This window comes from Megalobrama amblycephala, linkage group LG12 (genome assembly GCF_018812025.1).
Source record: "Megalobrama amblycephala isolate DHTTF-2021 linkage group LG12, ASM1881202v1, whole genome shotgun sequence".
NCBI lineage: Eukaryota > Metazoa > Chordata > Actinopteri > Cypriniformes > Xenocyprididae > Megalobrama > Megalobrama amblycephala.
In genome coordinates this window covers 34,187,376-34,214,359 of record NC_063055.1, presented here as the reverse complement: position 1 = coordinate 34,214,359, position 26,984 = coordinate 34,187,376, and the positions used below count along the sequence as shown (strand labels likewise).

Below are 26,984 nucleotides of genomic sequence, written 5' to 3'. Positions count from 1 at the left end.
AGTGTTTGTGAAAGAATGTCATTGTTTGAAACAACAGTAGAAAGAGTAAATAATTTTTTTTTTAGTTTTGCAATATTTAACGGTACTTATTTATTTGATTTGTACGTTTATTGTTTTTTAAGGATCGGGTGAAAAGAAAATACAGATCAACATAACCAACATTGAGCAGAACTGTTTTAAAAACTTAACTATTACTACATTAAACTGTAGGAAGAAAAGACTATACATGCTCGACTTTCAAGCTATTGCAACTCACTTTTCAGTAATGAACAAATGTTAATTTACTTAGATCATTAAATTTGTTAAACTGAAACGATCATATTAATGATCATTTGACCCAGATAATTCACTGCATTGAGTGCTGTTCTACGGTACGATTCTGCCATAGCCAAGCTCACATAGAGTACAACATACATATATATATATATATATATATATATACACATATATATACACACACACACACATATATATATATTTAGTTTTTTAGAAACAGTAGAACACTATAAAGATGCATTTCATTGTGTTAAGCAGGTCTCCTCAGGGATTCATAACACCACTAAATTTCTAAAAAAAAAAAAAAAACCTGAAATTCATCAAAGTTGCTTCCACCTCAGAACATATATGACACAGCAAAGCCCTTTAATGAGTCAAAGCCTCAGATGATTTTCCCTCCATGGCTTCATGGCTACCTGTTCTAGAGGGAAAGAAAGAGAGGCCCAGGTGTGGCGATAATGTCACTGTATGGGGAGCTCTGGTGCAGGTTGAGGATTTGTTGTTTCCTTAACACCAGCAAGCAGAAAAACATGGCTGCCACACATGAACGACTTCTGCTCTCACACAAAGCGTGAAGACTGTACACGGCATTGGGAGAAGAGTCTTGTCTCTGAAGAGAAAGGAGAAGTTAGTGCAGGTTCAAATCTAAAACATGCATACCCACTAACACATTATCAAGTATGCAAATTATATAGTGACTTTCAGGAGGGTCAGCCTTTTTTGAAAGGAATCTTTATAGATTATATTTGGAGAGCAATCAAATGATGTTTGACTTGCACAACTCGCCACCTTGGAATTATCAGGTTCTATCTGCATTCTGAGTGGTTAAACGATATGGGGAACAAGTCTTTCATACATTAATATGACAGAGTCCCTAAGTGTATTCTAAATGTACAATATCATAATCCTCTCAAATTTTGTAAATGTGGATTTTTGGAACGGGTCAAATGCAAATAGAACCTTCTTTAAAAAAAACAAAAAAAAAAAAACAAGCGAAAAACACTTTTCGCTTGGAATTATAAAGGTTCTATCTTGCAAAACATTAATTGAAGCAATATTTTTCAAGAAACACTAACAATTTACTCAATTTATTTTAAAACAAAAAATTAGTGTTGTAACAATGCAACAACATGTATGAGAAAGTTAAATGTAATGCTTTCTATGACATTTATTTCATATTTTAGGATGAACAATAATTTTCTTGTTCAAGTTAAGCATAAAAGGCAGTGATAAATATTTTGTCCAGTGCAGATGTTAATTTTAGGTAGGAATATGGTGGGTAATTAAACACTTTATTGCAGGAACCATTAGTTTAAGTTTCTTTTGGTTTCGACAGAAAACAGCTACTGTAATACCAGGACTTTATTCCACAGAAACATCTTGAGATCAAGTTGGACTGAAAAGTTTGTAAATAAACTTTGAGGTTGGCTTGAGAAAGCCTAGCCAGAAAGTAGATTTAACAGCTTTAAGTTTGAAGGTTTTAAGTTTGAAATACTTTTAAGTTTTAGTTTAGTAGCTTTTTAAAAGCTAGAATTTTAGATAAGAGATTTAAACCTAATGGTATTCAATACACTTGAAATATTCAAGTCCAAAAATTGACAACAGAGCGGTTCACACCACAATGCCGAGTCGTTTACGGTAATGATCTTTCACCGCTATATCCTCTAATATTTTTATCTAGAGCCAAATGCACTTCATTCAAGCCCTTTCTGCTCCGTGCGCATTGCTTCTCTCTCCTGCTAAACACGGTGAGCCGCAAAATAGATACTTTTGCTAAAATGCTGCAGAAAACGAGAATGCAGCAAATACAATTATTTTATCTGTCGTACACGGTCATACTATATTGTTTAATTGTAAAGTTTTTGACAAATTAACGCACGGCATCTGTAGAAGTTTTGTTTTTTCCCCATACATTTAGCATTATTAATCAGTATATTAAGAGCATTTCATAATAAACAATGTTATAATTTGGAAAATGATTTAGAAATGGCAAGAGAAGACAAATCTTTGAAATGACTAGTTAACTTTGTTTTGTCCTCATAATGAGAGTTTTGATTATTAGATTATGTAGTGTTTGTTTTTAGTAGTTTAATATCCCTATCCTATGCAGAACATGTTTCATATATGAAAGTGAAGTGCTTCAACATGGCCTGGCGTTTCTACTGTGAACAGAGTGTCAAATGAATGACAGCGTGTGTGCATTTATGACCTTAAACCTGCTGTTTTCATCATCACCCATACATTTAATTTCCCATTCTCTCAATCCTTCACTCCTAATCCTCATCTACAGCTGCTCCTCACGCCAGGCCCAATCAGCAACAACACTGTCTTTGGATTTGGCGTTTGATTGTTTCTTACTTTGAGGGCCTGAAAGAGGTCATGTGCTCGACTGGTCAGTCTCTTATCCTCCACATCCTGGCTGTTTAGAGCTGACTGCAGACAAAGGTAAGAGGTTAATGTTCTGCAGGTACACGCATACACACATATTCTCTCCTCTGAACACAGCAACTCTCTACTGTACAAGTGTTATCCTTTCAAGTGTTTTTATCAGTAACATTACTGATGATATAAACATTGTTACATTTATGCAGAGTCTTTTATCCAAAGCTACTTTTGTGGAAACCACTATTTGTTTTTTTTTTTGTTTTTTCAGGATTTTTTTTTTTTCAGGATTCTTTGATGAACAGAAAGTTCAAAAACAGCATTTCAATCATGACAACTCTCTGAAGATTGTTGGCATGGTAATGGATATGACAATGTTAAAGTATTTGGTCTTGGCAGAACAGATCTGCTACGCTGCTGTAGATTATTGCTGTTGTTGTAGTAGATTATTGCTGCTGCTCCAATACGGCGATACACTGCTGCACAAAAAGCATATATCAATATTCTATACAGGTGGAGCTGGGGAAGGTGGAGGGTTTTAGAGGAACTTTGATGCGCACTGCAAACTGCTATAGTGAATGTTACCAGCCATTTAAATGTGTGAGCAACAAGCTCACTGGCTGCAAAAGTGACATGGACCAATCAGCTTGTGCCAAGTAGTCAATGCTGTAATTATCATCAGCTTGCATTAAGGACCCATCAGCCTGCGCCATCTAGAGTTTCATGACGACTGATCTATATATTTATTTGAAATAGGAATCTTTAGTAACATTTTTTACTTTCATGTTTGATCAATTTAATGCATCCTAGCTGAATAAAAAAAAGTATTCATTTTATTTAAAAAAAAAAAAAAAAAAAAAAAATCATTTCTTTCCATTCATGGATAATCTCTATGTAATATATGAAATAACATCTGAACAACAATAACAACCACGGTAACATTTTAAATCACTCTCTGTTAGGATAGACTATGTTGCCAAATGGAAATGCTTGCATTATATGACTATAATAGTGTCCTGGTATTATCCATCTCAGCTGCACTTATTAACATAAGAGCCATTAAGGATCACTTAGATTGTTTGACAGGTAAGAAAATTGTAAGTAATTTTTATCATCTGTTTTAAGTGTGCAAAAAGAGCCTAATCAATCTGAAATTAAGTGGAAATACAGCAATTCAGATGTAACAAAAGCACAATTGGACCCACCTCTCTCAGATTTGCATTGTGGTAAATTTCACATGAAAGATTGTCTGCAGTGCATTCACAGGACTACAGCATGGGACAAGTTTTGAATTGCTGTGTGTGGCGGCAGGGAAGATACTGATGTGTGTGTGGAAAGTGGCAGGAGAAAGGTGGTGATGTCAGAAGCGTCATTTGTGTGAGGGAATAGGAAAACAATGGAGTGAGGAAAAAAAAAAAATCATACTGAAACTGGACTGAAAAATCCTTTTAGATCTCCATCTGTGGGATGGTGCAGGCAGCAGCAGGACAAAACATAAAAATTGTGGGTGGAGTGGGAAGAAATATAACTTATTTTTAGAGGGAGCAAGACAGAATCTTGCGAGAGCAGTAACGATCATTCACGCGCATACCCCAAGAGCCACAAGAAACTTATTTTTTTTATATAGATATTGATTCAATCATTGTGAATACATTGTAATATAATATTTATGAAAACTTTGAAAGCTCGAATAATATGGCAATTTCCTGCAATGGCCGTTAGTTTACAGAATGTAAGAGCAATACAGTTATGTTAAACATTTTTAAAAGTAACTAGAACACTGAATGTTATTTGAGTTCAACTCTTTCATATATCACATAGTTGCAAAGAAATATGACAAATCAGATGGACTGCTACCCCAATTTTAAAGGTATATGATGTCACTGCACATTGCAAAGAGCTCAATAACCGATACTGAAATTTGTTTATGACTATTATATATTATATAGACTATTACTGATTAGTTGTGGCAGGTCTGCTTATTTAACTCCTCTCCAGCATTTATTTTTTTTTTTTAAAGTTGCCAGCCAGCACCAGCATTTTGATCATTTTCACAAAACTTTCATGGCCCCAAGAATGTATGAAAATCTGAACACACGATATATATAAATTATTCTCTAGCTTCATGCATTTGTTTTTTTGATCATCAAGTTTCATAAACAAAAAGCAACATTCTAAAGCTGAGAAAATCACATTTTTGTCAAAGACTACCGGATACTATCGAATTCACGACAATAATCAAAGCATAGACCGAGTAGATCGAGTCCATCAACACCCCCAAAGCTTGCATAGTCCTTTACCTTTATATGACTGTCTGTCTCAAATAACCCAATCATAGTCAATGTGGGGCATTGCCGTTTGAGCTGACACTGAAGAGTGAATGAACTGCTTTGCTAGTGGGTTAACCAACTCAACCAAACACATCCTATATGAAACTAATAAGATATATACAACATAAAAGTAATTACCACTTAAATCTGCATGAAAGGATGCAAATGCGCAAGTGAACTTGATGTGCTCGTCTGAACATAGGATTACTCTTGTTGTGGATGCATTCTTCCCGTGACAACAACGTTGAAAGACTATGACTAAATGCTCGCATTTTGTGACCATTTTCCCTGCGGGCGCAATCAAAATTTGTTAGCACTCATGCTGGCGTGACCACCTGAACGAAACTGACTCGTGAGCCACACGCCGTTACTCACGTCACATTCACAAGCCGATCTTTATCACGCAACACTGTTACTACACAGCGCTGGGAGATCCAGTAAAGAAAGCATTTGAATTCCCCACAGAATTAATAACATCGCTTCGAGATCTAGTGAGAAGCATTCAAATTCGTCGCAGAGTTCTCCGTTATTAACTGTAGATACCAGATCAAACAGCGCTGACGTGGAAACCAGGAAAAACACTGTGCCATGAATGAACAAGTTATAGAGGGCTTTCAGTCCACAAATCAACATTTGCCATGTATTTAATGTAGTAACACTAACTGTAACCATGGAAGTTCGGCAGGAATAGTAAAATGCTTTCAAGTACTTCGCACATCTTTTTCCAGCACTTCAAAACTCTAATATTATCATATTTAAATGTTATTTTTAATGTGATGACCAAAACATTATTTGTTCATCCTTCATAGATTATGAAATGAATAAAATGTATAAAACTAAAAGTTTTCAACGTGGGAAAACTCTCACTTATTTAAAAATAAAAAAGACATTAAATTACCATAGTAACCAGTAGGTGGCTGCCATTTCCACTGCCTAATATATTTTCAATCGTTTTGCTTTTGAATTATTATTTAGACATTAAGAATGATAATGCTGCCCTCAGATGCTAATCTGGAGCCTTGCAAACTTAAAATAAAACTGCACATTGTAATTTCTGTAAGTTAAGTCTATTTATTACCAAGGCATTTGTCAGTAATACAGTCAAAAAGGGGGAAAATGTGAATAACTGCACTGCAGGTCGATTTAGGTGTGCCCCTAAATTTTCTGCTTGTGCTCCTAAAATTTTCAGTAAGGTGCTACAGTGCTCCTAGTTAAAAAAGTTAGTCTGGAGCCCTGCATTATAATGTTATTAGCACTGTACGCTAACCAATCAGACTTCAGGTACCATCCAAAATGCCGCAATTAATAATTTTTTTTAAGTCACGGTGATCATTGTTTTCATGATCGATTGTCACTGTCACATCCAAGTCCTCGAGTACTCCTCCATATCCTTAATTTATATGCTGTTTTATGGTTAATGTTCGCATGAGCCTTGCATGTGCGTAAGCAACGCTTCTTCTTCGCTTGTTTTTGTATCCGGAGATTCAGTTGGTACTCTTTCAAAGACACGTAATAACGCCTAATAAGTACATGTGGCCGTGTTGAAGAGACCAAATGTGTTTTGTGTGTGGTTGAGTGTTTAACACTACCTGAGTCTGTGTCATCAGTGGGGTTTCCCTCATCTCTACAGATGGATGAACAAACATGGAGATCTCGGAGACAGGCTCTGGATACGACACCTCCAACCTACTCTCCTCCTATGACCAAAAGGGTGAAAGAATGGTCAAAAGTTATTTCAGGGTCAGTTTTGAGTTCTTGACGTCAGTGCTCATTAAGACTGCATTTACACTACCGGTCTTGATACCCAATTCCGATTTGTAGACGAAAAATACATCTTCTTTTAAAAGTGACCCATATCCGATATCTGCATTTACACTATCCACTTGACGAAACAACCCAATTTAGAAGTACAAAATTGCACGATTTGTAATGCATGATTATACAAGCTTTTGCTTTAAAGGTCAGTAAAACATTGGGTTGAGCCTTCGTCCTCCATTGCACCACTGAAAAGAGTCATGTGATCGCAGTTGGTGTCAACATCATTCACCACCATCACTTTTTCAATGACATACGGCTCCCGTTGACAGGGGAATATCCGATCTGTCCGCTTACATGGCAGATGCACATATCCAATTTATATCAGATTTATTTCCACATATGAATTAGGCCTGAAACGGATCTGAGGATATCAGAATCCATGTGCTTTTTTCCTGCTTACACATTCATGGGTTATATCCGATTGGAATTGAAATATCGGAATTGTGTCACTTAAACCATGTAATGAAAAAGCGGCCTAAGTGCATGTGTACATGTCTTACACTGGTGGTGTTCCAGGTAGTTGGAGGTTCTGGATGAGTGACAGAAGGTTCTACAGTAGTGTTTGCATCTTCTGCTTGATCTTGAACAACAAACTCTTGCAGCAAACTCCAGTCATCCAGCACCGGCCCAGCAGTGTTCTCCCCGACCGCTATAGGTACACACACGGTGATCATTTACTGAGATTTCACCTTCATGCCATTCTAAACTTACTTTCCTCACAACAAAATTTTGCAGAAAGTGCAGGCTTACAATACAAGTCATTATTCACCAAATATCTAGCTCTCCTTGTGTGTTTGCAACACACAAGTAAGGTTTTGAGAAGGCAGTGCCATCCTGATGCTATCATTTGACTCCAGAATTAGAATACAATTAATTTCAATATTCAATTCAATTCCACTGTACAGAAAAAAAGCACCAGAGACATTCTTCAACCATGACACAGCAATGGCATCAGCTGTTAAAGGGACAGCTGTTCGCCCAAAAATGAAAATTCTGTGATCATTTACCAACCTTCATGTTGCTCCCAACCTGTAAGTCTTAAGTTGTGTCCCAAATGACACACTAAACACTACGCATTTATACATTATATACTCGACCGTGTAGTGTAGTTTTTATAGTAATTTTTTAAGTCTGTTAGCCCCTCCCCTTCTGCTAAGTAATTAAAGTTGAGTGCATGAAGTGTCCAACATTACACAACTTCATTTTTACGGATAATTAAGTGCATCATCCGGATATTTAAAGTGCACTACTCATGTTTATTCATTTATACTACAAAACGGCATAGAATAGTGCACAATTATGCAAATTGGGACGCACCTTTACTTTCTTCTGTGTAACAAAAATATTTTCAATGTTTTTTGTTTGTTTGTTTGTTTTTGGTCTATTTTGTCGATGGTCACCAAAACTGTTTGTTTACTAACATTCTTCAAAACAGCTTCTTTTATGTTCCACAGAAGAAAGAAAATCATGCTTTGGGACAACATGAGGGTGAGTAAATGATGATTTTAAATTTAAACTTTTGCACCTGAATTTAAATTTATGGGCGAACTATACTGTATTATTTATGACATTTACAATGGAACTGCAAGAAAGTCAAACTGTTTTGAAGTGAGTATGAAAAAAGCGACATGAGTGAGTAAATAATAGATTTTCATCAACTCTGTTTCTGTCTGAAGCAATGTGATTTCTTACCCTCTCTAGTTTGCTCTCTCGTCTCCTCGGGGTCAGTCTGCTGTCTCGCTCCTCCACCCAAGCCCTGTCTCCTAGGTGATATTTCACAAGGGAACAGCTAGAGGAATAGAGGGAGAGGACACTTACCTATGATGCACAGCTTAATGCTACACTGACAGTATAATAATGACAGCTGTGCACTTCAGCTGCTGTTTCAGCAGTACCTGCTTTAAGTCAGGGTGTAAAAGTGGAAGGCAAAAACTTGAGAACAGCTGCTTCACCCCTCCATTCGCCCTCCACTCCATGAGCTGCCGAGTGGGTGGGGCTATCTCCAAAGGGGTTAAAAGGCCAGAGCAGTCAGCCAGTTGATCTCTAATGGCATCGTCAGTTAGTTCCTTTGACCGGTCAATCACCAGCTTTCTCTTCCTCGCCACTCTTTTCCTTGTTGAAGATGCTGAGCACACGTTTGAACTTTCCATTAGTCTGATGTCAATTGTAAGTATTAGCAGATTTGTGACCATGCCTAGATTCAGAATGGAATACTAGCGTACTGGTTATTGAGCAGTATGTTCTATATGATTCTAAAATTAGTCAGTGAAAATATTTCAAACACATAATATGTCAAACAAAGTTGCAAGCTTAAAGGATTAGTTCACTTTGGAATTAAAATTTCCTGATAATTTACTTACCCCCATGTCATCCAAGATGTTCACGTCTTTCTTTCCTCAGTCGAAAATAAATGTTCTCCATATAGTGGACTTCAACGGGGTTCAACGGGTTGAAGGTTCAAATTGCAGTTTAAATGCAGCTTCAAAGAGCTCTACATGACCCCAGACGAGGAATAAGGGTCTTATCTAGAGAAACAATCTGTCATTTTCTAAAAAAAAAAGAAGAAATATACTTTTTAACCACGAATGCTCATCTTGCAATAGCTCTGGGATGTGCATTACGTAACCACGTTGGAAAGGTCACACGTGACATAGGCGGAAGTACCGACCCAGCAGCAAGGTAGGGTAGGAATAACTTCATCTCATTTTCTCCTCAAACTTCAAAATCGTCCAACATCATTGTTTTACCTTTTTTTTTAAAGGCCGTTTCACTTAGTCTTTGCATGTTCGCTTTGTAAACACTGGGTCGGTGCTTCCGCCAAAGTCACCCGTAACCTTTCCAATGTGATTACGTATTTTTTTTTTAGAAAATGACCGATTGTTTCACTAGATAAGACCCTTATTCCTCGTCTGGGATCGTGTAGAGCCCTTTGAATCTGCACTGAAACTGCAATTTGGACCTTCAACACGTTGCTCCCCGTTGAAGTCCACTATATGGAGAAAAATCCTGGAATGTTTTCCTCAAAAACCTTAATTTTTTTTACGAGTGAAAAAAGAAATACATGAACATCTTGAATGACATGGGGGTGAGTAAATTATCAGGAAATTTTCATTCTGAAATGAACTAATCCTTTAACGCACTGAGTGGCGTCTAGTTGCCATCTCAAAATATAAAAAAATACAAATTTTGTATTTTTGATCCAATATTATGCAAAATGGCTGTATGTTTGGCAGTGCAATAAAATCAGTAAAGAAAAACTGTGGTTGATATTACTCTGGTTGCATACTACACATTTTGGCAAACATAGGAGTTCATCATGGTATTCTGTGAACAGAGAAAATCTACATAATGTGCACTGTGTACATACTGCAGCAGCTGATTCATTACCATGATCTGGCCTACAAAATAGATATTTTTATTCCTGGTTGTCAACAGCACCCTCAAGTGGCTTTATGAGACCAGTTAAAACCCCAACATTAAAGGGACAGTTCACCCAAAAATGAAAATTCTGTCATCATTTATTCACTCTCGTGCCATTCCAAACCTGTATGACTTTAATTCTTCTGTGGAACACAAAGAAATATATTTTAAAGAATGTTGGTAACCAAACAGTTTTGGTGACCACTGACTTCCATAATATGAACACAGAAAACTTTTCTCAAAATATCTTCCATTATGTTCCACAAAAGAAAGTAAGTCATACAGATTAGGAAGGACAAGAGGTTTAGTAAATGACAGAATTTTCATTTTTGGGTGAACTATCCCTTTAACAGTTCAACAGTGAACACTGTTAACCAATTTGAAGCAAAGGTCAATACTACTGCTCATTATATTCTCCAGAGCAGTTAACACTCACGTGTAACAGCAACAGGTGCAAGAGCGAAACCTTCCTCTGCATTTACCAAGAAAGTTGTCTCAGTCATGGCTGGACTGCTCCTACCCATTAAACGGGAAAGTTCTGGTTGCACGGACTCTGAGTCTTTAAGAAAATGACACAGTGATAAATGTTAATGTTGGAAGCAAAGGGAAATTGCTTGATTGATAATGTTAAGTTTGTTACTGTACACCACATCAGATATTACGCATTTGTCATATTATAATCTTAAAGGTTGGGTATTAAACATGTAAAGCCCATTCTACACACCTAAATGTATTTGTTATTAAATATTTATATTTAAATGCATGTCAGTTTAGCCTCATTTTGAAAATAAATTAAAAAACTTGATCTATATTCACATCCATGTAAACTGGCTATGTCAGACGTATTTTGCATGACAGCAAAATGCATGAATGCAAATCAAACATGTCTAATTGTTACAATCTTATTTTTTGCCAGCAAGACTTGTAATACACTTGGATGACAAAACAAATCATTGTGTACTTTTTTGCATTTTCCTTCTCATTAGTCATTAGTTCCTAATCAATTTATTTTAAAATTGTGTGTCTGTAATTTAATGTTACCAATGCTTTGGCAATGTAAAGACTTTTTAAAACAACTTAAATCTGAATCAGAGCATTCACGTGACTATTTCTTGTACTGGATATGCCCACTGACACCATGTCAGAACATTTACTTATTCCTAACAGCTAATGAGAATAAAATATGAAGATGCATAAACCATGAACAACAATATGGCTTCTGGCTTATCATTTTCAAAGGGCAAAATATAATGTAATGCAAATATGTAAAACAAAAAGTAACATCATTACCTCCTGCACCGACAGCAGTTGGAGGAGGTGTAGCTGGTAATTCATCAGGAGTGTTCGCATAGAAATCAGGCATCAGAGCATCCTCAGTATTACTCGCTATAAAATCTTGAGAGACCACAAACAAAGAAGGAAACAAATATTGGACTCAGAAGTGTAAAGGTGGTGAGGTTCCATTAAGGTTTTTAATAAAGACAAAAATTAGACAAATGTGTTTGTACAAAATCAAATGTAAAAAATACACAAAAATGCAAGAGACTCGTAATTCATTTTCAACACATAAACATGTGATCATTTTATATATTATTTGATTTTTGGAATTTAACATATTTATTATGTCCAGTTTAATGTGCACACTGAGCCATGGGGGTAGCCATATTTCCTAAACATGTTAAAAATAAAAATAGTAGTCAATAGTATAAAAATAGTCACTTGTCGCAATTCCATTTGGTGGTGAAGAAATTATACAATTCACCTTTCAAGTCAACATTAAACCATATTTGAAACCCATTTTTCTTTTGTAATGTGACATGAGGGCATTTCATGTATCCTATTTTTTTTTTTAAAAACATTTAATTAAATAAGTTTAGTATTGATTCAAGCATTTAACATTTGTAAGTTATACTTTTCAGAATCGCACACAATAGCCTACTACACAAATTATAGTGATCACGAACAAGTAGGTCTTGCGGATAATATAAACCATACCCCATCAGTTATATTCAGTTCTATACTGCCAACTGTTGGCACAGTTGTGTAACTTATGGCTCGTTTCCACTAAGCGGTACGGTATGGCTCAGTTCAGTACAGTACGGAAAGTAGTGATCGACGTCATTCTCACGTGAAGTAGTAAGTAACAGTAAACAACAATGGAGGACATACAGCAGCTTTGTTTGAGTAAAGGCTGAAGGCTGCAAGGAAAAACAAGCAAAAACTACACATTGTGTTGCAATGGTATTGTGTTGTTATTCCCCTTTGTAGCACGTGCAAGTGACGAATCCCTGTCAGCCAATCAACATTCTGCAGTGAGTGTAGCTCCACCCTTTTGGTACTATTATGCTAGGTACCCAAATAGAAGGGTCCCAAAAAAAGTGGTACAGTACAGTTCGGAATTAGGGTACCATTCACAACTTCTGACAATGAAATTGGAAATGGCAAAAATTGCATACCGTACTGAACTGTACTTAACCGGAAATGAGGCATTAGAGAACAACTATTGTTGTCGAAATCACAAGAAAACATTTGTTATGTTGAGATCATGAGAAAGTTAAAGGTGCAATATGTAAGAATTTTGCAGTAAAATATCCAAAAAACCACTAGGCCAGTGTTATATATTTTGTTCAATTGAGTACTTACAATATCCTAAAAATGTTTCCAACTACTTGTAAATTGTGAGAGAATTGCAATTTTAACCAAGGCTCCGGGGAGTGTGAACAACTGTTTTGATATATTTATAGACAGAAAACTCATTATTGTTATATAGCTCAACATGTTTAGTCTTATTGTTTAAATCTAATTTTCTTGATTTTTTGTGAGTACCATGCTTTACCATGCCTCAGAGAAAAACACTATTTTGTCAAGTAGCTAACACAGCATACTCAGATGCAGCTTTATTTTTAGTAACAGTAATACAACATTTTCTCCATCTAAAGCCCTATTCGGACGGGACTAGTTTTCCAAACGACGTTTGAGTAACAATTCTTATCAACCTACGTCTGTGATTTTATGTACGGATTCGGAGGGGACTAACATCTCCGTGTTTATTACCGAGGTAGGAGTGTCTGTGTTTTACATGTGGGCATTTCAGAAGATCACGTGTTCAGAATGCGTGGATTGCGTATGATCATATGAACTAAACATATCATCATGATTTAATAGAACTGGGTTCTTATAATAAACCCACTGGAATAAAAAGTTTTAACTTATATAATTTACACGTTATGTAATTAAGTGCAGAAATGAAAGTACTCTTACCTGAAACTGATATTACAGTAGCCAGTCTTAACAGTTTACGTGATTTGGCTCTTCTTGTTGATTTATTTTTTTTTATTTCTTCGCAGTGTACCAAACACATCTACATCCATTATCGGTGCGCAAAAAGCAGAAACTTGAATGCCGGCGCGATAGCGAGAGATTGTACGGTAGTTCACGTTGACCAAAACACACAAGAAAAAGCGTTTTGGAAAAAAACATTTTCGGAAATCACAGACATTCGCATTCGGACGGGATTAGATTTCTCTGAGGACCGCCGAGTTTGACGAAAAACAGTAGGTAATTTGCTCTGGAATTTTTACAAGGTCGTGTGAGAAAAAGACAGACATGGCAGATTCGGACGGGATTAAAATCTCAAAGTACGTCTGTGAAACAGAAATTTCTCTAACGTTCCCCTGTGAAACTAGTCCCGTCCGAATAGGGCTATACAATACTTTTTAAAATTAATTGCATGCCATTTATCAACACAAACCATCCAGTATTTAATATGATATTCTAAAATCGATCTATCTTAATGCAGTGTGCAACAGTGTCTCACAGCAGCAGTAACATTAAAACATCATTTTCAACACACTCAAATGTATCTAATATGATAAACAGAGCTGCGTTCCCTCATACTCGTGACCGGAAAAGCGGAAGCAGCGCCGGCGACTGTGACATAATAAAAGTCCCGCTGCTCGTGAGGCGTGTGTTGCACAATCGCTCCAGCGGCCTCGTTCATCTCCCACAACACTCGGTCCTGCTCTGCTTCATACTACAATAACGTTAATAATCACATCCATGAACATGATTTCTCCCTGAGTCACATCCCAATTATTTTCCACCGGCCGTTGAGGTGAAGACCACATGTCCCAAGATTCCGCACTCAAATTTGGTGTCATCAAGCTACGCCTTTGTTTTAAATAGCCCTCTAGTGACCTCTAATGGACAGAAAATTTTACATACTGCACCTTTAAGTCATGATCATGAGAAAACAAGAAAGAAAACTAATAATCATCCTTTGCCTCTTAGGGTTTCTGTATGCATTAGTGAAAAAATGTCATATTTTGATTTCGTGTTGACTTTAAACAGTCATTAATCTACTGAAATTGCATTAGCGTGTAGAGCGTGACTACTCAGTGTCAATGTCATGAACTCACCGATGAGGTCGACAGCCATTTCCTCATCACCAAAGCAGTCGCCATGGACACTGAAACTCTGATCAAACAATCCTTGATAAGACTGGATTTCCTCCCCTTTGAATAAATAGAAAATACAAACAGAGGCATGCATGGTTTTGCAAAGACTATGTAAAAACAACTTGGTTTTGTTGATTATTCAGAGTTGATACCTATTCCCTCGATGGTGAGAAAGTGGTTCCCAAAGTTCTCTTTGAGAGTAATATCTTCAGTGCGGCACTGATTCAAAGAGAAGTGGTCTACCACATCAATGGTGCTGGGTGAGACATAGCAAGGCAAATATGTCATAAAAAAAAAACACTACATCAGAAAAAATATATCTGAAGATTTGAGCTGTTGATAAACACGATACTTGAGATCAGGTAGCTGAGTGTCAAAGTCAGTAAAGTCTTCTGGTAGAGTGATAGCTTTTAACGTGGCCTCCATCGCAACCTCAGGCAGGTCTGTCTGTCCTATGGTCAAAAATGAAATCTCATTAGAGTTGCAGTGTTTGCTCATTCTGCTGTCACTGACAGATTTAAGGCTGCATTCACCTGGCCGGAAAGCCACTTTAATTTTGACCAGCGCATCACTGCAGTCTGAGAGAAGGTATCTGGTCTTCTTTGAGTATATCCGGACAACTCCTAAAAGAAGGTGACCTGACGTTCGCAGACCAATTTTAATCTGTTGAATCATAAAGTTAGATCACACACACAAAATTATTTTCTTTTTCTAGTTTAGCTTTACACTTTATTCTAGCTATAAACATGAGCAGTAAGTTAACCACAATAGTAACCTGGTTTAGTGCCAATATATGGATTAACCAGGTTGAACCTTACCAGGGGGGATAGGATTTCTTTGATGGTGGCCTCCAGGTCACATTCAAACACATGTGCTTTGGTTATTTTCTTCTCCCAGTGGGCTGCCAGCCAGATCTTGGCCAATGTGCCCCGTTTCGAGATGAAGAGTTGGGAATAAAACATCGTGGTGTGTGCTGTGTCTGTCATGGGAAACCGTGAGCTGGAATTTAACTTATTTGCGTTTATGCCGTACATTTACATGTAGTTATTCGTAACATAAGAAATTCCTTCTTGTTTATAAACATGTTGTACTTCGGTACAGGTTGCCACTCCAAAGTCCTTACGTAACATTAGCGTTTGTCTATTTATTAGGCTCTGTGTTCGTCTCAAAACATATACATAGCTGCCGACCTAGACAGCCTTAATAGGGACCGTTCAAATGTTTGAATGGTCCTCCAAAATGCTGTCTAGATAGTCACCAAACATTTAGTGCTTTCGAAACGAGCCTATGACGCCCTAGGTAGAAAGCTCGCTCGTTTTTGAGACGCCATCTTATGTAAGGCTAATCTATTAACCTAAATACACCTGAATTTTTGCTGTCTTTAGGAGCGGTTTCACCTCATATCGTGAAAATTAGCTTTATTCTTTTAAAAATAAAAAATTGTAAAAGTTTAGACATCTTTTATTTTTCTACCGTAGGCCTACCTTTTGCCGCTCAACGTTCATCAACACTGAATCAATTTTCCCGCCCACTTCACGTGCGCTTTATTTACTTGTACGCTATCCTGGACATAAAAAAAAAAAAATATTGCCTTGTCTGCCAAGTGCTATTAGATGCTTTTTTCATTGAGTTTCGCCTCTTCCCTATTTAATTTATTTGACAGCTGTCCCCACGCGCAACCCGCTATTTCTTAAATAATCCAATTAATTATTTCTCTTTTTAAACACAATTTGAAATTCCACTATTTATTTATGAATTCATAAATGTATTTTTAAATTATGTACTGAGTGTTTGATGTTGTTTTTAGTAAATCCCTTTTTAATTTGAACCATTTGATGGATTAATATTTCATTTATAAATTATTTTTATAATTACTGCTTTTATTGCCCATTAAAAAATAAAATAATGATTACTTTGCAATTTAATCTATTTATTTTTAGATTAATTCATTTGTAAACACATTTAGGCCTATTAATGCACATTTTTATTGCACAATTAGTTATTAATTAATTATATGCTTTATTACTATTTCAGTGATACTTGTGGTCCTCCATTAAAAAAAAACTAAAAAAAAAAAACGATTAACATGGAAAAGATACCTTTTATCGCGTGTCGCGGCGTCGCGTCGCGTCTGGTTAGGACACGGTCTTAACACACTTGGTATGTCTTAAAGAGACATGTTAGTCTGCTGAGAAAATAATGGTGTTAAATTTCTTCACAAGTTACACAAAATGTTTTTTTTTATTCACAGTAGGCTAAGAGTATATATAGAATAAAGACATTTTATATAATTCCCAGGTCACTTCTATGTTTACCTTTCTCTTTTTTTATTACTTTAAAATAGTCTTGTGTTATAAATATAAAGTGGTTAATTTTGTTTAAAAATCTTATAAATGTATGAGGTGGTGAGGGGGGCTTTTTACCCCACACATAAGGTAAACGGCCCCCCAGCATGGGGTAAAAGGCACACAGTATTCATATAATGTTTTTAAAAATGTCTAGGTTAATACTTGTTCAAAAGGATAACTTTAGCAAAGTTTGTACTATTTTCTGTTTATTTTGATAAATCAAAGAATTCATTTTTGTTCATTAAATATACTGTCATTAAAATAGGCCTATATAATATACATTTTATATTTAAAATATAAAAATAGATTTTAAAAATACAGAAATACAGAAACAAAATTATTTTAAAAAAGTAAAGATTCTGAAAGCATTGAACGAGATCCCATAATAGCCTATTTAATATAGATTTACAGTAGTAACAATAAATGATATTCTATTATGATATGATTAATATATTTTAAAATATGATTGTTTCAATATAAATATGGGTATTATCTCTAAGATGGATAACCAATTTGATATATGATATTTGCCATCTGAATTTAACCATGTCACGTCAACAAATGGAAAAGTCAGCCAGCTATTCATTATCATGTTAATTATTGTGCCTTTTGCCCCAACAGCAAGGTCGCCTTTTACCCCAAATACCATACTTTTACATATTCTTCCATTATTGAAAAACTGTTGCTTGAATTACCTTGAACAAAACTTTAAATCATTAAGAAGACCTTTGTCTAAAAATATAAACATTAATTTAATGGATTCTTATTTGCTACTTAAATCAACAACATTTTAAAAACATCAAATATTAGAGCAAACTACCTCAGAATCAACTTTGCGTTGCTGCCCGCGATCGTGTTAAGGATCAGACAAATTTGCATGTACATTTTGAAAAACGGATGTTTAGGAAAGTGATGCGGCAAGTTTTTGTGCCATCTAATGGTTTAGAGGAAAATAAAATCAAAGGTGCCTTTTGCCCCGCAATGCCTTTAGCCCCGTTGTACCCTATAGTGTATACATAATGTTCCATAATCAGAAAGCAGAAGGCCTGTCTTTTAAAGTCAAAACCTTTTTTTTTGTCCCTCAGCACTGATGGAACAAAATGGCAACATACATTTGTAGTCAACAAGTCTAAATGTCCAGAATAAATTAACATCAGTAAATAGTCTCCATGACCACCATGGGACAAAGGGTCTGATGGCTGGTACGGGGTGTGACCAGAGAGGAACAAAGCTGCTGTGGTAGTTGTAAGCTTCTTTTGCTCTGGTTAGTCCTCTGGCTTTTAGAGTACATCTGGCAAAAGTAAGTGACAGTGGAAAAAAAGATTTGCCGGTATTTGGATGAGACCAGGTTGTAAAGGATGGGATTGATCACAGAACTCACATAGAAAAGTACATTTGTCACCATGTAAAAGTAATGGTAGAAATCATAAAGTTCACTGTGGGGGAAGAAAATAAAACCAAGGTTACAAAATCTGCAAATTATTTCAAAAGCAAAATTATTGTTTGCAAATATATGGTTATATGCAAATGCAAAACTCACTTTGTCCACTCTGTTACATAGCAGTACATCAGTCGACGACAGTGATAAGGAAACCAGCATAAAACAAAGGCAAAAACAACCCCACCTGATAACAGAGAAAAACCACATGGCAATGAACTACTGAAACCAAGAAATTAAAGGTTTTACCACTGATTAAAATGTGTATGCACATGAGATGAAAATGACAAATGGGCACTGGTAATGACTATTACATAATGAATTATACAACAGTTCTCTTCCTCGAATTTGATTGGACAAGTGGCACTCCAAATGTGTTGATATCCACCTTATTTTGCAATGCAAAAGTAAGCTATATTTTGTGAATATGTGAGATTTCCAATTCATTAGCAGGTAAATGACTAAAAGTCATAACAAAGTGCACATCAGAAGCCCAACGGTTACACTCTAGGACAGCAACAGTACTGAGACTTATCACTGTTTGAGTTTGTATCACTCCACTTGTCTGATTTCCTTTTTTTTTTTTAGTGAATCTTTTAGCTGGCTATACATTGATATGCCAGTAGGTGGCACAAGTGATTGTACTTATGAGTGAACCATTTGAATCACTCAACTTATTTGTTCTAAAACACTTATTCATTCAAGAAAAAAACAAGTGATTATGAATGAGTCACTGAATCATTTACTCAACCAGTTTGTTGAAAACCACTGAATCATTCAGTAACGAAAGAAACTCCTCTACTATTGCAATGCTTCTGCTGTTACTGTAAAAAGTACAGCCTTGTGCATTTTCAATCATTTTCATTCAATCAAAGTCACAGCCATAGTTTATATCAGGAAATACTGACAGAGTAGCCTGCACTGTTATATTGACAACACATTTAACATAGCCTACTAGTGCACTTACAGTAGACAGTATGGGGCTAAAAGCACACCTTAAGAAAAATTGTGCTTTTCACTACTCTCATAGTATATGATTGCAGGAAAATATATATATGTTTGTATTGGACATTGATGGAGCAACATATTTTGTGTGAAAAACAAGTGATTATGAATGAGTCATTGAATCATTTACTCAACCAGTTTGTTGAAAACCACTGAATCATTCAGTAATGAAAGAAACTCCTCTACTATTGCAATGCTTCTGCTGTTACTTTGGAACTAAACTAAACTTGCAATATTTTGTCTAAAATGTAAATTTATCAGTTGTTTGTTTAAAAAACAATTAAACAGTTGCGCTGCCTCCTTGTTACTCCAGTGCTTCTCAGAAACAGCCCAAGTCATCGTTCCTTGTTACTCTTTCTTGTGTGATATTGCTTTAATATATGCGATTTATACAACCTGAATTCCAAAAATGTTGGGACGTTTTTTAAAATTGGAATAAAATGAAAACTAAAAGACTTTTAAATCACATGAGATAATATTTTATTCACAATAGAACATAGATAACATAACAAATGTTTAAATTGAGAAATTTTACAATTTTATGCACAAAATGAGCTCATTTCAATGATGCCTGCTACATGTCTCAAAATAGTTGGGACAGGGGCATGTTTACCATGGTGTAGAATCTCCTCTTCTTTTCAAAACAGTGTGAAGATTTCTGAGTATCGAGGTTATGAGTTTCTGGAGTTTTGGTGTTGAAATTTGGTCCCATTCTTGCCTGATATAGGTTTCCAACAGCTGAAGAGTTTGTGGATGTCTTTGATGTATTTTTCTCTATAGATGAAAGATCTGGACTGCAGGCAGGTCAATTCAGCACCCAGACTCTTCTACGATGAAGCCTTGTTGTTGTAATAGCTGCAGTATGTGGTTTTGCATTGCTCTGCTGAAATACACAAGGCCTTCCCTGAAATAGACGTCGTCTGGAGGAGAGCATTTGTTTCTCTAAAACCTTAACATACCTTTCAGCATTCATAGTACCTTCCAAAACATGCACGCTGCCCATACCGTATGCACTTATGCACCCCCATACCATCAGAGATGCTGACTTTTGAAGTGAACACTGACAACACACTGGAAGGTCTCTCTTCTCTTTAGCCCGGAGGACACGGCGTCCATGATTTCCAACAAGAATGTCAAAATTGGCTCGTCTGACCATAGAACACTTTTCCACTTTAAAACAGTCCATTTTAAATGAGCCTTGGCCCACAGGACACAACGGCGCTTCTAGACCATGTTCACATATGGCTTTCTTTTTGCATGATAGAGCTTTAGTTTGCATCTGCAGATGGCACGGCAGATTGTGTTCACCGACAGTGGTTTCTGGGAGTATTCCTGGGCCCATTTAACAATGTCATTGACACTATCATGCTGATGAGTGATGCAGTGTCATCTGAGGGCCTGAAGACCACGGGCATCCAATAAAGGTCTTCGGCCTTGTCTCTTACGCACAGAGATTTCTCCAGTTTCTCTGAATCTTTTGATGATGTTATGCACTGTAAATGATGAGATTTGCAAAGCCTTTGCAATTTGACATTGAGGAACATTGTTTTTAAAGGATTCCACAATATTTTTACGCACTCTTTCACAGCTCTCTCCATCTTTACTACTGAGAGACTCTGCCTCTCTAAGACATCCTTTTTAAAGCTAATCATGTTACAGACCTGATATCAATTAACTTATTTAGTTGTTAGATGTTCTCCCATCTGAATCTTTTCATTTCTTGCTTTTTCAGCCATTTGTTGCCCCCGTGTCAACTTTTTTGAGACCTGAAGCAGGCATCAAATTTGAAATGAGCTCATTTAGTGGATAAAGGTGTAAAATGTCTCAGTTTAAACATTTATCAGTTATGTTATCTATGTACTATTGTGAATAAAATATTGGCTCATGTGATTTGAAAGTCTTTTTGTTTTCATTTTATTCAAATTTAAAAAATGTCCCAACATTTCCAGAATTCGGGTTGTATGTTACTTGAATTTTTTATTTTATTTTGTCAGAATATATACTTCTACTACTTTTAAGTGGCCATTAATGGTTGTTGATTCACAAAATGTAGTTACACTGTATGGCATCTAACAGCAGCAATTTCTATTTTATAGTGTCATCCTATAAAATACCGAACATTTTGGTAAAATCATGCATTTCTTTTACTCACGTAGGACTTTGACACTTTGGCGTAGGGAACGCTCACGGTTTGTCTCTGTTGTGACATCTGAAGCTGCTGAACAGTATAAGTCATGGTTGGTCATTCTCTGGAGCTGATGTCCAATCAGGGCATTCATCACTGCGATCACCAGCATTGGCACAACAAAAGAGAGAAGGGCATTTACCTGTAAGGAAAAACACTTCAAGGAACTACTTCAAAAAGTGGGGCCCGGAAACATTAAGGTAAAGGCATAATGATTATTTCCCAAAATCCAAAGGGGAGAAATCCCTTCCCTGCCACTAACAGTTTCTACACACCTAACCCTGAAAAATACCTGAAAAAAAAAAGTGCCTTTATGGTTTGGTCAATTAGTGCGGTCTCATTTTGCTCTATTTTTGTCTGCTTTGCTCTTTACTGTGTCATTCTAATTGATTGATTAATTAATTAATTTGCTCTGAGGTTCATTTAAGGTTTCCTCTTATTCTTCCTCCCTCCCCATACAAATACAGAGCTTTTTTACCAGCTAGGATTCTGAAATGAGCTTGTCCGTGTGAAAAATATTCTCCAAATGATAGAATATATTTCATTTTTTCACAAGTGACTGTTTTGAGGGCTAATGGGACTGTCTTTGGCATGCCAGCAGCCTTCTATGTATCACTAACTCTCTCAGACATATGGTCATGTTAACTACTATATACTCAGGGCTTTACTGCATCATCTCTCTTTGTAGACTTGATCAGATTTTAAAGCAAACCTGACATATAGACAAATCGCAAAGAGCTACATTGAAATGTATTATATTTTCTGTAAATACATTTTTTTTTATTTGCTTTACTATTTTACATTTTCAAAACTCTGAGTACAAAAATCCAAACTGATCACACTTGTAACACAGCTAGTATTTTTTTAAAAACCTGATCTCATGCTTTCATTCCAGTTGTACATATTTTTATTCTACATAATCCCTGTTTCAAAACACAAGATCATTGTGATATATAATAAGAACATTTGGTTTAATCACCGAAACACAACAGTATGTTTTTCTTTCAAGTTAGTACTTTTAACAATAACTTACATGTTTCAAATCACCCTTGTTGCTGAAATAATTACACAGGCTATGGATGCCACCTTAGAAAATACATTTACATTACCTAAATTACATAGTTGACATAAAATCCATAATGTGTGTAATAGTGTCATTCAGTGTGTTATCAAAAGGTGTAAAGTATGACACAGTCGTAAGGTTTTGTGTAGAACAGAGGTTTTCTGCCAATACAGTAAATGTTTTCACTGTACCATATGACTGAATCTACTGTAGTTGACCTTTACAGATGAAGGAGTTACATTAATGTGGCAGTCTCTACCATGGTAATGCCTCTGTTTATAGTATCACATAGCATACTATAATGTAAAATGTTGCCATCTGTCTTCCTTCTTCTGATGATCAATCTGATGTTATACAGTCATGTTTCTTTTCCCTTGTACTCTGTCCTGCTCCGTGTACTTCAAATCTTTCTGTATCTCTCTCTCTCTCTCTCTCTCTCTCTCTCTCACACACACACACACACACACACACACATATTGGTATATGTGGTTTATGAGGACTCTCCATAGGCGTAATGGTTTTTATCCTGTGCAAACTGTATAACGCTACCCCTAAATACCTGTAACAGAAAACTTTCTGCATTTTTACATTTTCTAAAAATATAATTTCATATGATTTATAAGATGTTTTCCTCATAGGGACCAAAAAAAGAGAGTCCAAACAAGGTCTAAAATTACTAGTATTACCAATTGTTTGGTTCACAATGCAATGTTTACCAGGACCACACACACACACTGCAATGTTTACCAGGACCACACACACACACACACACACACATTGATAATTGTGGTCATCATCTAAGATAAACTGCTTATAATTCATTACATTTGGTTATCCATATCGGAAATTGCAAATAAGTTCTATAGAAACTATGCCTATAGAATCAATATCTATAGAAATCTATAGGTGTACCAAATGATTCATTGATTAACCATTAAGATCATTTGGATTAAATAATAGACAAATGTATTAAACTGAACGAAAAGAAATGCAAATCAAAAAGTTTGATAGTAATAGCATTATGAAAGACAGTTACTGTGAGTAAAACATTTATATAGATGAAACACTTATTTTGTGTAGTGAAAAGGATACCTTGTGATTTTGTGCATTGTACTGACACAATTGAAAATATGATGAAATGTTTGAAAAAGTGCACTTTTGATGATCTGTTGTGATATTAGTACTAAGAGTTTTGAAAATTTACCAATTGCTTGTGAAAATTGCACCAAAAAAGTAAAAAAAAAATTATAACATATCTGTCTCTAAGTAAAAAGCTAAACTGGAATTTAAAAAATATATATATTATTTGTTATGTTGTCATTATTCATTATGACAGCAGCACTCAAGCTGACAACTCAACAAAACCTCATGTTCTCCAGCATGATTTGAGAAAGATCTAGAGCATCTTGTGCTTCATCATCTGACCATCTAAGACTTCACATGATCAGTGTCACAAATGTGTTTAATTAGAAATAATGGAGAATCCTAAATATTTCTTCTTTGTTGTAGATAGCAACATTTTGAATTCTGAAAATTATGAAATGTTCTGTTTATTTCCAGGATTAAATAAAAAATAAATTCCATATTTTATACCATGGTACTGAATGACCATGTTCATTTATATGGCACTACACTGCGTTCCAAATTATTATGCAATTGACAAATCAGTAAGATTTCAGTACAATAAACATTCAGATTTTAGTTTTTCTAAGAAAATGTTTGTTTGTTTATTTATCCATGCCTTTTTAGATAACTGGTATCAATCTCAGACAAAATAATTTGCCAGATCTATGGAAACCCTACTTAGAGGTTGTTCCACATTATTAAGCAAGTCACAGTTCTCATGCAGTATGGGGAGGAAGAAAGATCTTTCTGAACATGAAAAGCATGAAATGGTGCAGTGTTGTGCAAAAGGCATGAAAACAACTAATATTGTGTGAAACTGAATGGAGATTATCGAATTATCATAAGATTTGTGAGTGATTTAGAGCACAGCAGAACTCGGCCAGATAAAGGCTTATTAATGAAAGTTCCTGTCAAAAAAACTAATTGTATTAAAAGGGCAGCTATTAAAAAAAGCCAGTGTTGAGCAGCAAACAGGTATTTGAAGCTGCTGGTGTCTCTGGAGTCTCAAGAAGCTCTCCATGCAGGCTGGCAGTTGTGCGTAAAGATGCATTTTAGACACCACTAACCAAACCTCACAAAGAGAAACGTTTACAGTGGGTTTAGAAATACATTTTCAAACAGTTTTATTGCTGTGGTGTTTTTTGCAGCATGGGATAGTGCATAGTGCATTGCATTTCAGAAGGCACTATCTTCCTTTTATATCATAGCTGAAAATGGCCAGTTATGAACTCCACATATCTTGCAAAAGTCATTTTAATACCCTCCATCTCACTTTCCAATATTCCAGCCCAAATCATCACCCACCAGCTCCTTGCTGACGTCGCAGTCTTGTGGCCATTCACCAGCCATCCAGAAATCCATCCATTTAGACCATCTATTGTAGTACAGCATTAGTCAGTGAATAAAACTATTTAAAAATGAGTCTTCATGTATTTCTAAACCCACTGTAAATGTTTCTCTTTGTGAGGTTTGGTTAGTGGTGTCTAAAATGCATCTTTATGCACAACTGCCAACCTGCATGGAGAGCTTCTTGAGACTCCAGAAACACCAGCAGCTTCAAATACCTGTTTGCTGCTCAACACTGACTTTTTTATAGCTGCCCTTTTAATACAATTAATTTTTTTGACAGGAACTTTCATTAATAAGCCTTTATCTGAATGAGTTCTGCTGTGCTCTAAATCACGCACAAATCTTATGATAATTCGATAATCTCCATTTAGTTTCACACAATATTAGTTGTTTTCATGCCTTTTGCACAACATTGCACCATTTCATGCTTTTTATCTTCAGAAAAGATCTTTCTTCCTCCCCATATTGCATGAGAACTGTGACTTGCTTAATAATGTGGAACAACCTCTAAGTAGGGTTTCCATAGACCTGGCAAATTATTTTGTCTAAAATCTGAATGTTTATTGTACAGAAATCTTACAGATTTGTCTCTTGCATAATAATTTGGAACGCAGTGTACAAGGTACCATGAGACGACCATGGCGCATGTTCAAAACAACAAAAATAATCTGATATTGCCAATACAGTACAATACAGCAGGCTTACAGTAAGTTCCTTTAAAGTAGTAGACACCCATGAAAGTCATTGTATTGTAGACTGCTAATAATCTGAAGCTACTTTATTGTTAGTGCCATCTAAAGTACACAAATGCAAAGAACTAACATGGACCATTTAGGATGAAATAGTTACATGCCCACCTGTAGAACAGTTTTGGCGGTGTTGGTGGAGGCCACAGTGGTGCAGATGCTCTCTTCACCTACGTAAATTTGCCCCATTGTCAAAAGCATCGGTGAGGCGAGAATGAGCGACGCGCACCAGAGCGCGCTGATGAGTCTCCTTGTGCGCCCGCGGGACATCTGACTCTTGGCTTTGAACGGGTGGCAGAGCGCCATGTAGCGCTCCACGCTCAGACTCACGATGTTGAACGCCGTCGCGTACGAGCAGCCGTCCCGCAGAAAGTAATAGCCCCTGCAGACCACTTCACCGAAAGCCCACGGATGGTGAATCCAGATGAAGTTGTACAGCTCCACCGGCATACAAAGCACCAGAATGAGCAGGTCGGACACCGCGAGACTGGCGAGATGATAATGGACGGTGCCTTGGAGATGTTTGATGGATCTCCTCTGGAGGGATATGTAGAGGGTCATGGAGTTGCCGATTAAACCGACAGCAAACAGCACAGCGTAAATCAACGTCACGAGCACTTTGGAATAAATATCCGTGTTCACATCCAAATCATCCACCGGCGGGGAATCTGTGCTGTTGAGCGGTATCTCCTGGGTCCGGTTGTCCAGGACACGATGAGTCCAAAGTTTTGTCGTCAGATTCGTTTCATTTGACGTCATTTCTCTTCAAAACCTCCAATTGCTTGCCCTAAACACTGATTAATTGCGTCCGTTTGGAATGTGCAGCTGAGGTGACTGATGTGCGTGACTGCTTTATAGGGAATAAGGGCGCGCGGAACTCACTCGCGTGCTGACGCATGAATCCAAAAAAAAAGAAGAAATGTTTAGTGCCTATTATTTAACTACATATTATGGCACACGACACAACCCACATTTAAAAATGTACTAATGCATCATATAACTAAATATTAAACCAAGGGGAAGTTTAGTTCAATTCATAAT

General features: G+C 36.3%; 2 protein-coding genes across 2 annotated transcripts; both read right to left on the bottom strand.

Moving 5' to 3' along the window:
* Positions 1–65: 65 nt before the first annotated feature.
* rad21l1 (RAD21 cohesin complex component like 1) lies at positions 66–16,313 on the bottom strand. Its single transcript, XM_048210807.1, has 14 exons — positions 16,168–16,313; positions 15,502–15,662; positions 15,217–15,346; positions 15,036–15,135; positions 14,836–14,939; positions 14,645–14,740; positions 11,517–11,621; positions 10,663–10,785; positions 8,702–8,931; positions 8,499–8,595; positions 7,307–7,455; positions 6,578–6,685; positions 2,635–2,709; positions 66–886 (listed from the first exon to the last, which is right to left on the bottom strand). Exons 2-14 carry the CDS (start codon positions 15,643–15,645, stop codon positions 698–700), a joined length of 1,650 nt encoding a protein of 549 aa, XP_048066764.1. The 5' UTR covers positions 15,646–15,662; positions 16,168–16,313; the 3' UTR covers positions 66–697.
* A 965-nt stretch (positions 16,314–17,278) lies between these two features.
* On the bottom strand, positions 17,279–26,984 carry LOC125280331 (neurotensin receptor type 1-like). The gene is made up of 4 exons (XM_048210810.1): positions 26,055–26,984; positions 21,627–21,801; positions 18,572–18,656; positions 17,279–18,467 (listed from the first exon to the last, which is right to left on the bottom strand). The coding sequence occupies exons 1-4, from the start codon at positions 26,700–26,702 to the stop codon at positions 18,185–18,187; spliced, it is 1,191 nt and encodes a 396-aa protein (XP_048066767.1). The 5' UTR covers positions 26,703–26,984; the 3' UTR covers positions 17,279–18,184.

Bases quoted from the DNA above. Each gene is read 5' to 3' on its own strand.
- rad21l1 (XM_048210807.1), bottom strand. From the start codon at position 15,645: ATGTTTTATTCCCAACTCTTCATCTCGAAACGGGGCACATTGGCCAAG. The intron at 14,940-15,035 runs GTATCGTGTTTA...TGTCTCACCCAG, and splicing joins ACTCAGCTACCTGATCTCAA to CACCATTGATGTGGTAGACC. The intron at 6,686-7,306 runs GTAAGACATGTA...TTTTGGTCATAG, and splicing joins CTACCTGGAACACCACCAGT to GAGGAGAGTAGGTTGGAGGT.
- LOC125280331 (XM_048210810.1), bottom strand. From the start codon at position 26,702: ATGACGTCAAATGAAACGAATCTGACGACAAAACTTTGGACTCATCGT. The intron at 18,657-21,626 runs GTGAGTAAAAGA...CTCTGTTATCAG, and splicing joins CCAAAGTGTCAAAGTCCTAC to GTGGGGTTGTTTTTGCCTTT. The intron at 18,468-18,571 runs GTGAGTTTTGCA...CTTCCCCCACAG, and splicing joins TATGTAACAGAGTGGACAAA to TGAACTTTATGATTTCTACC.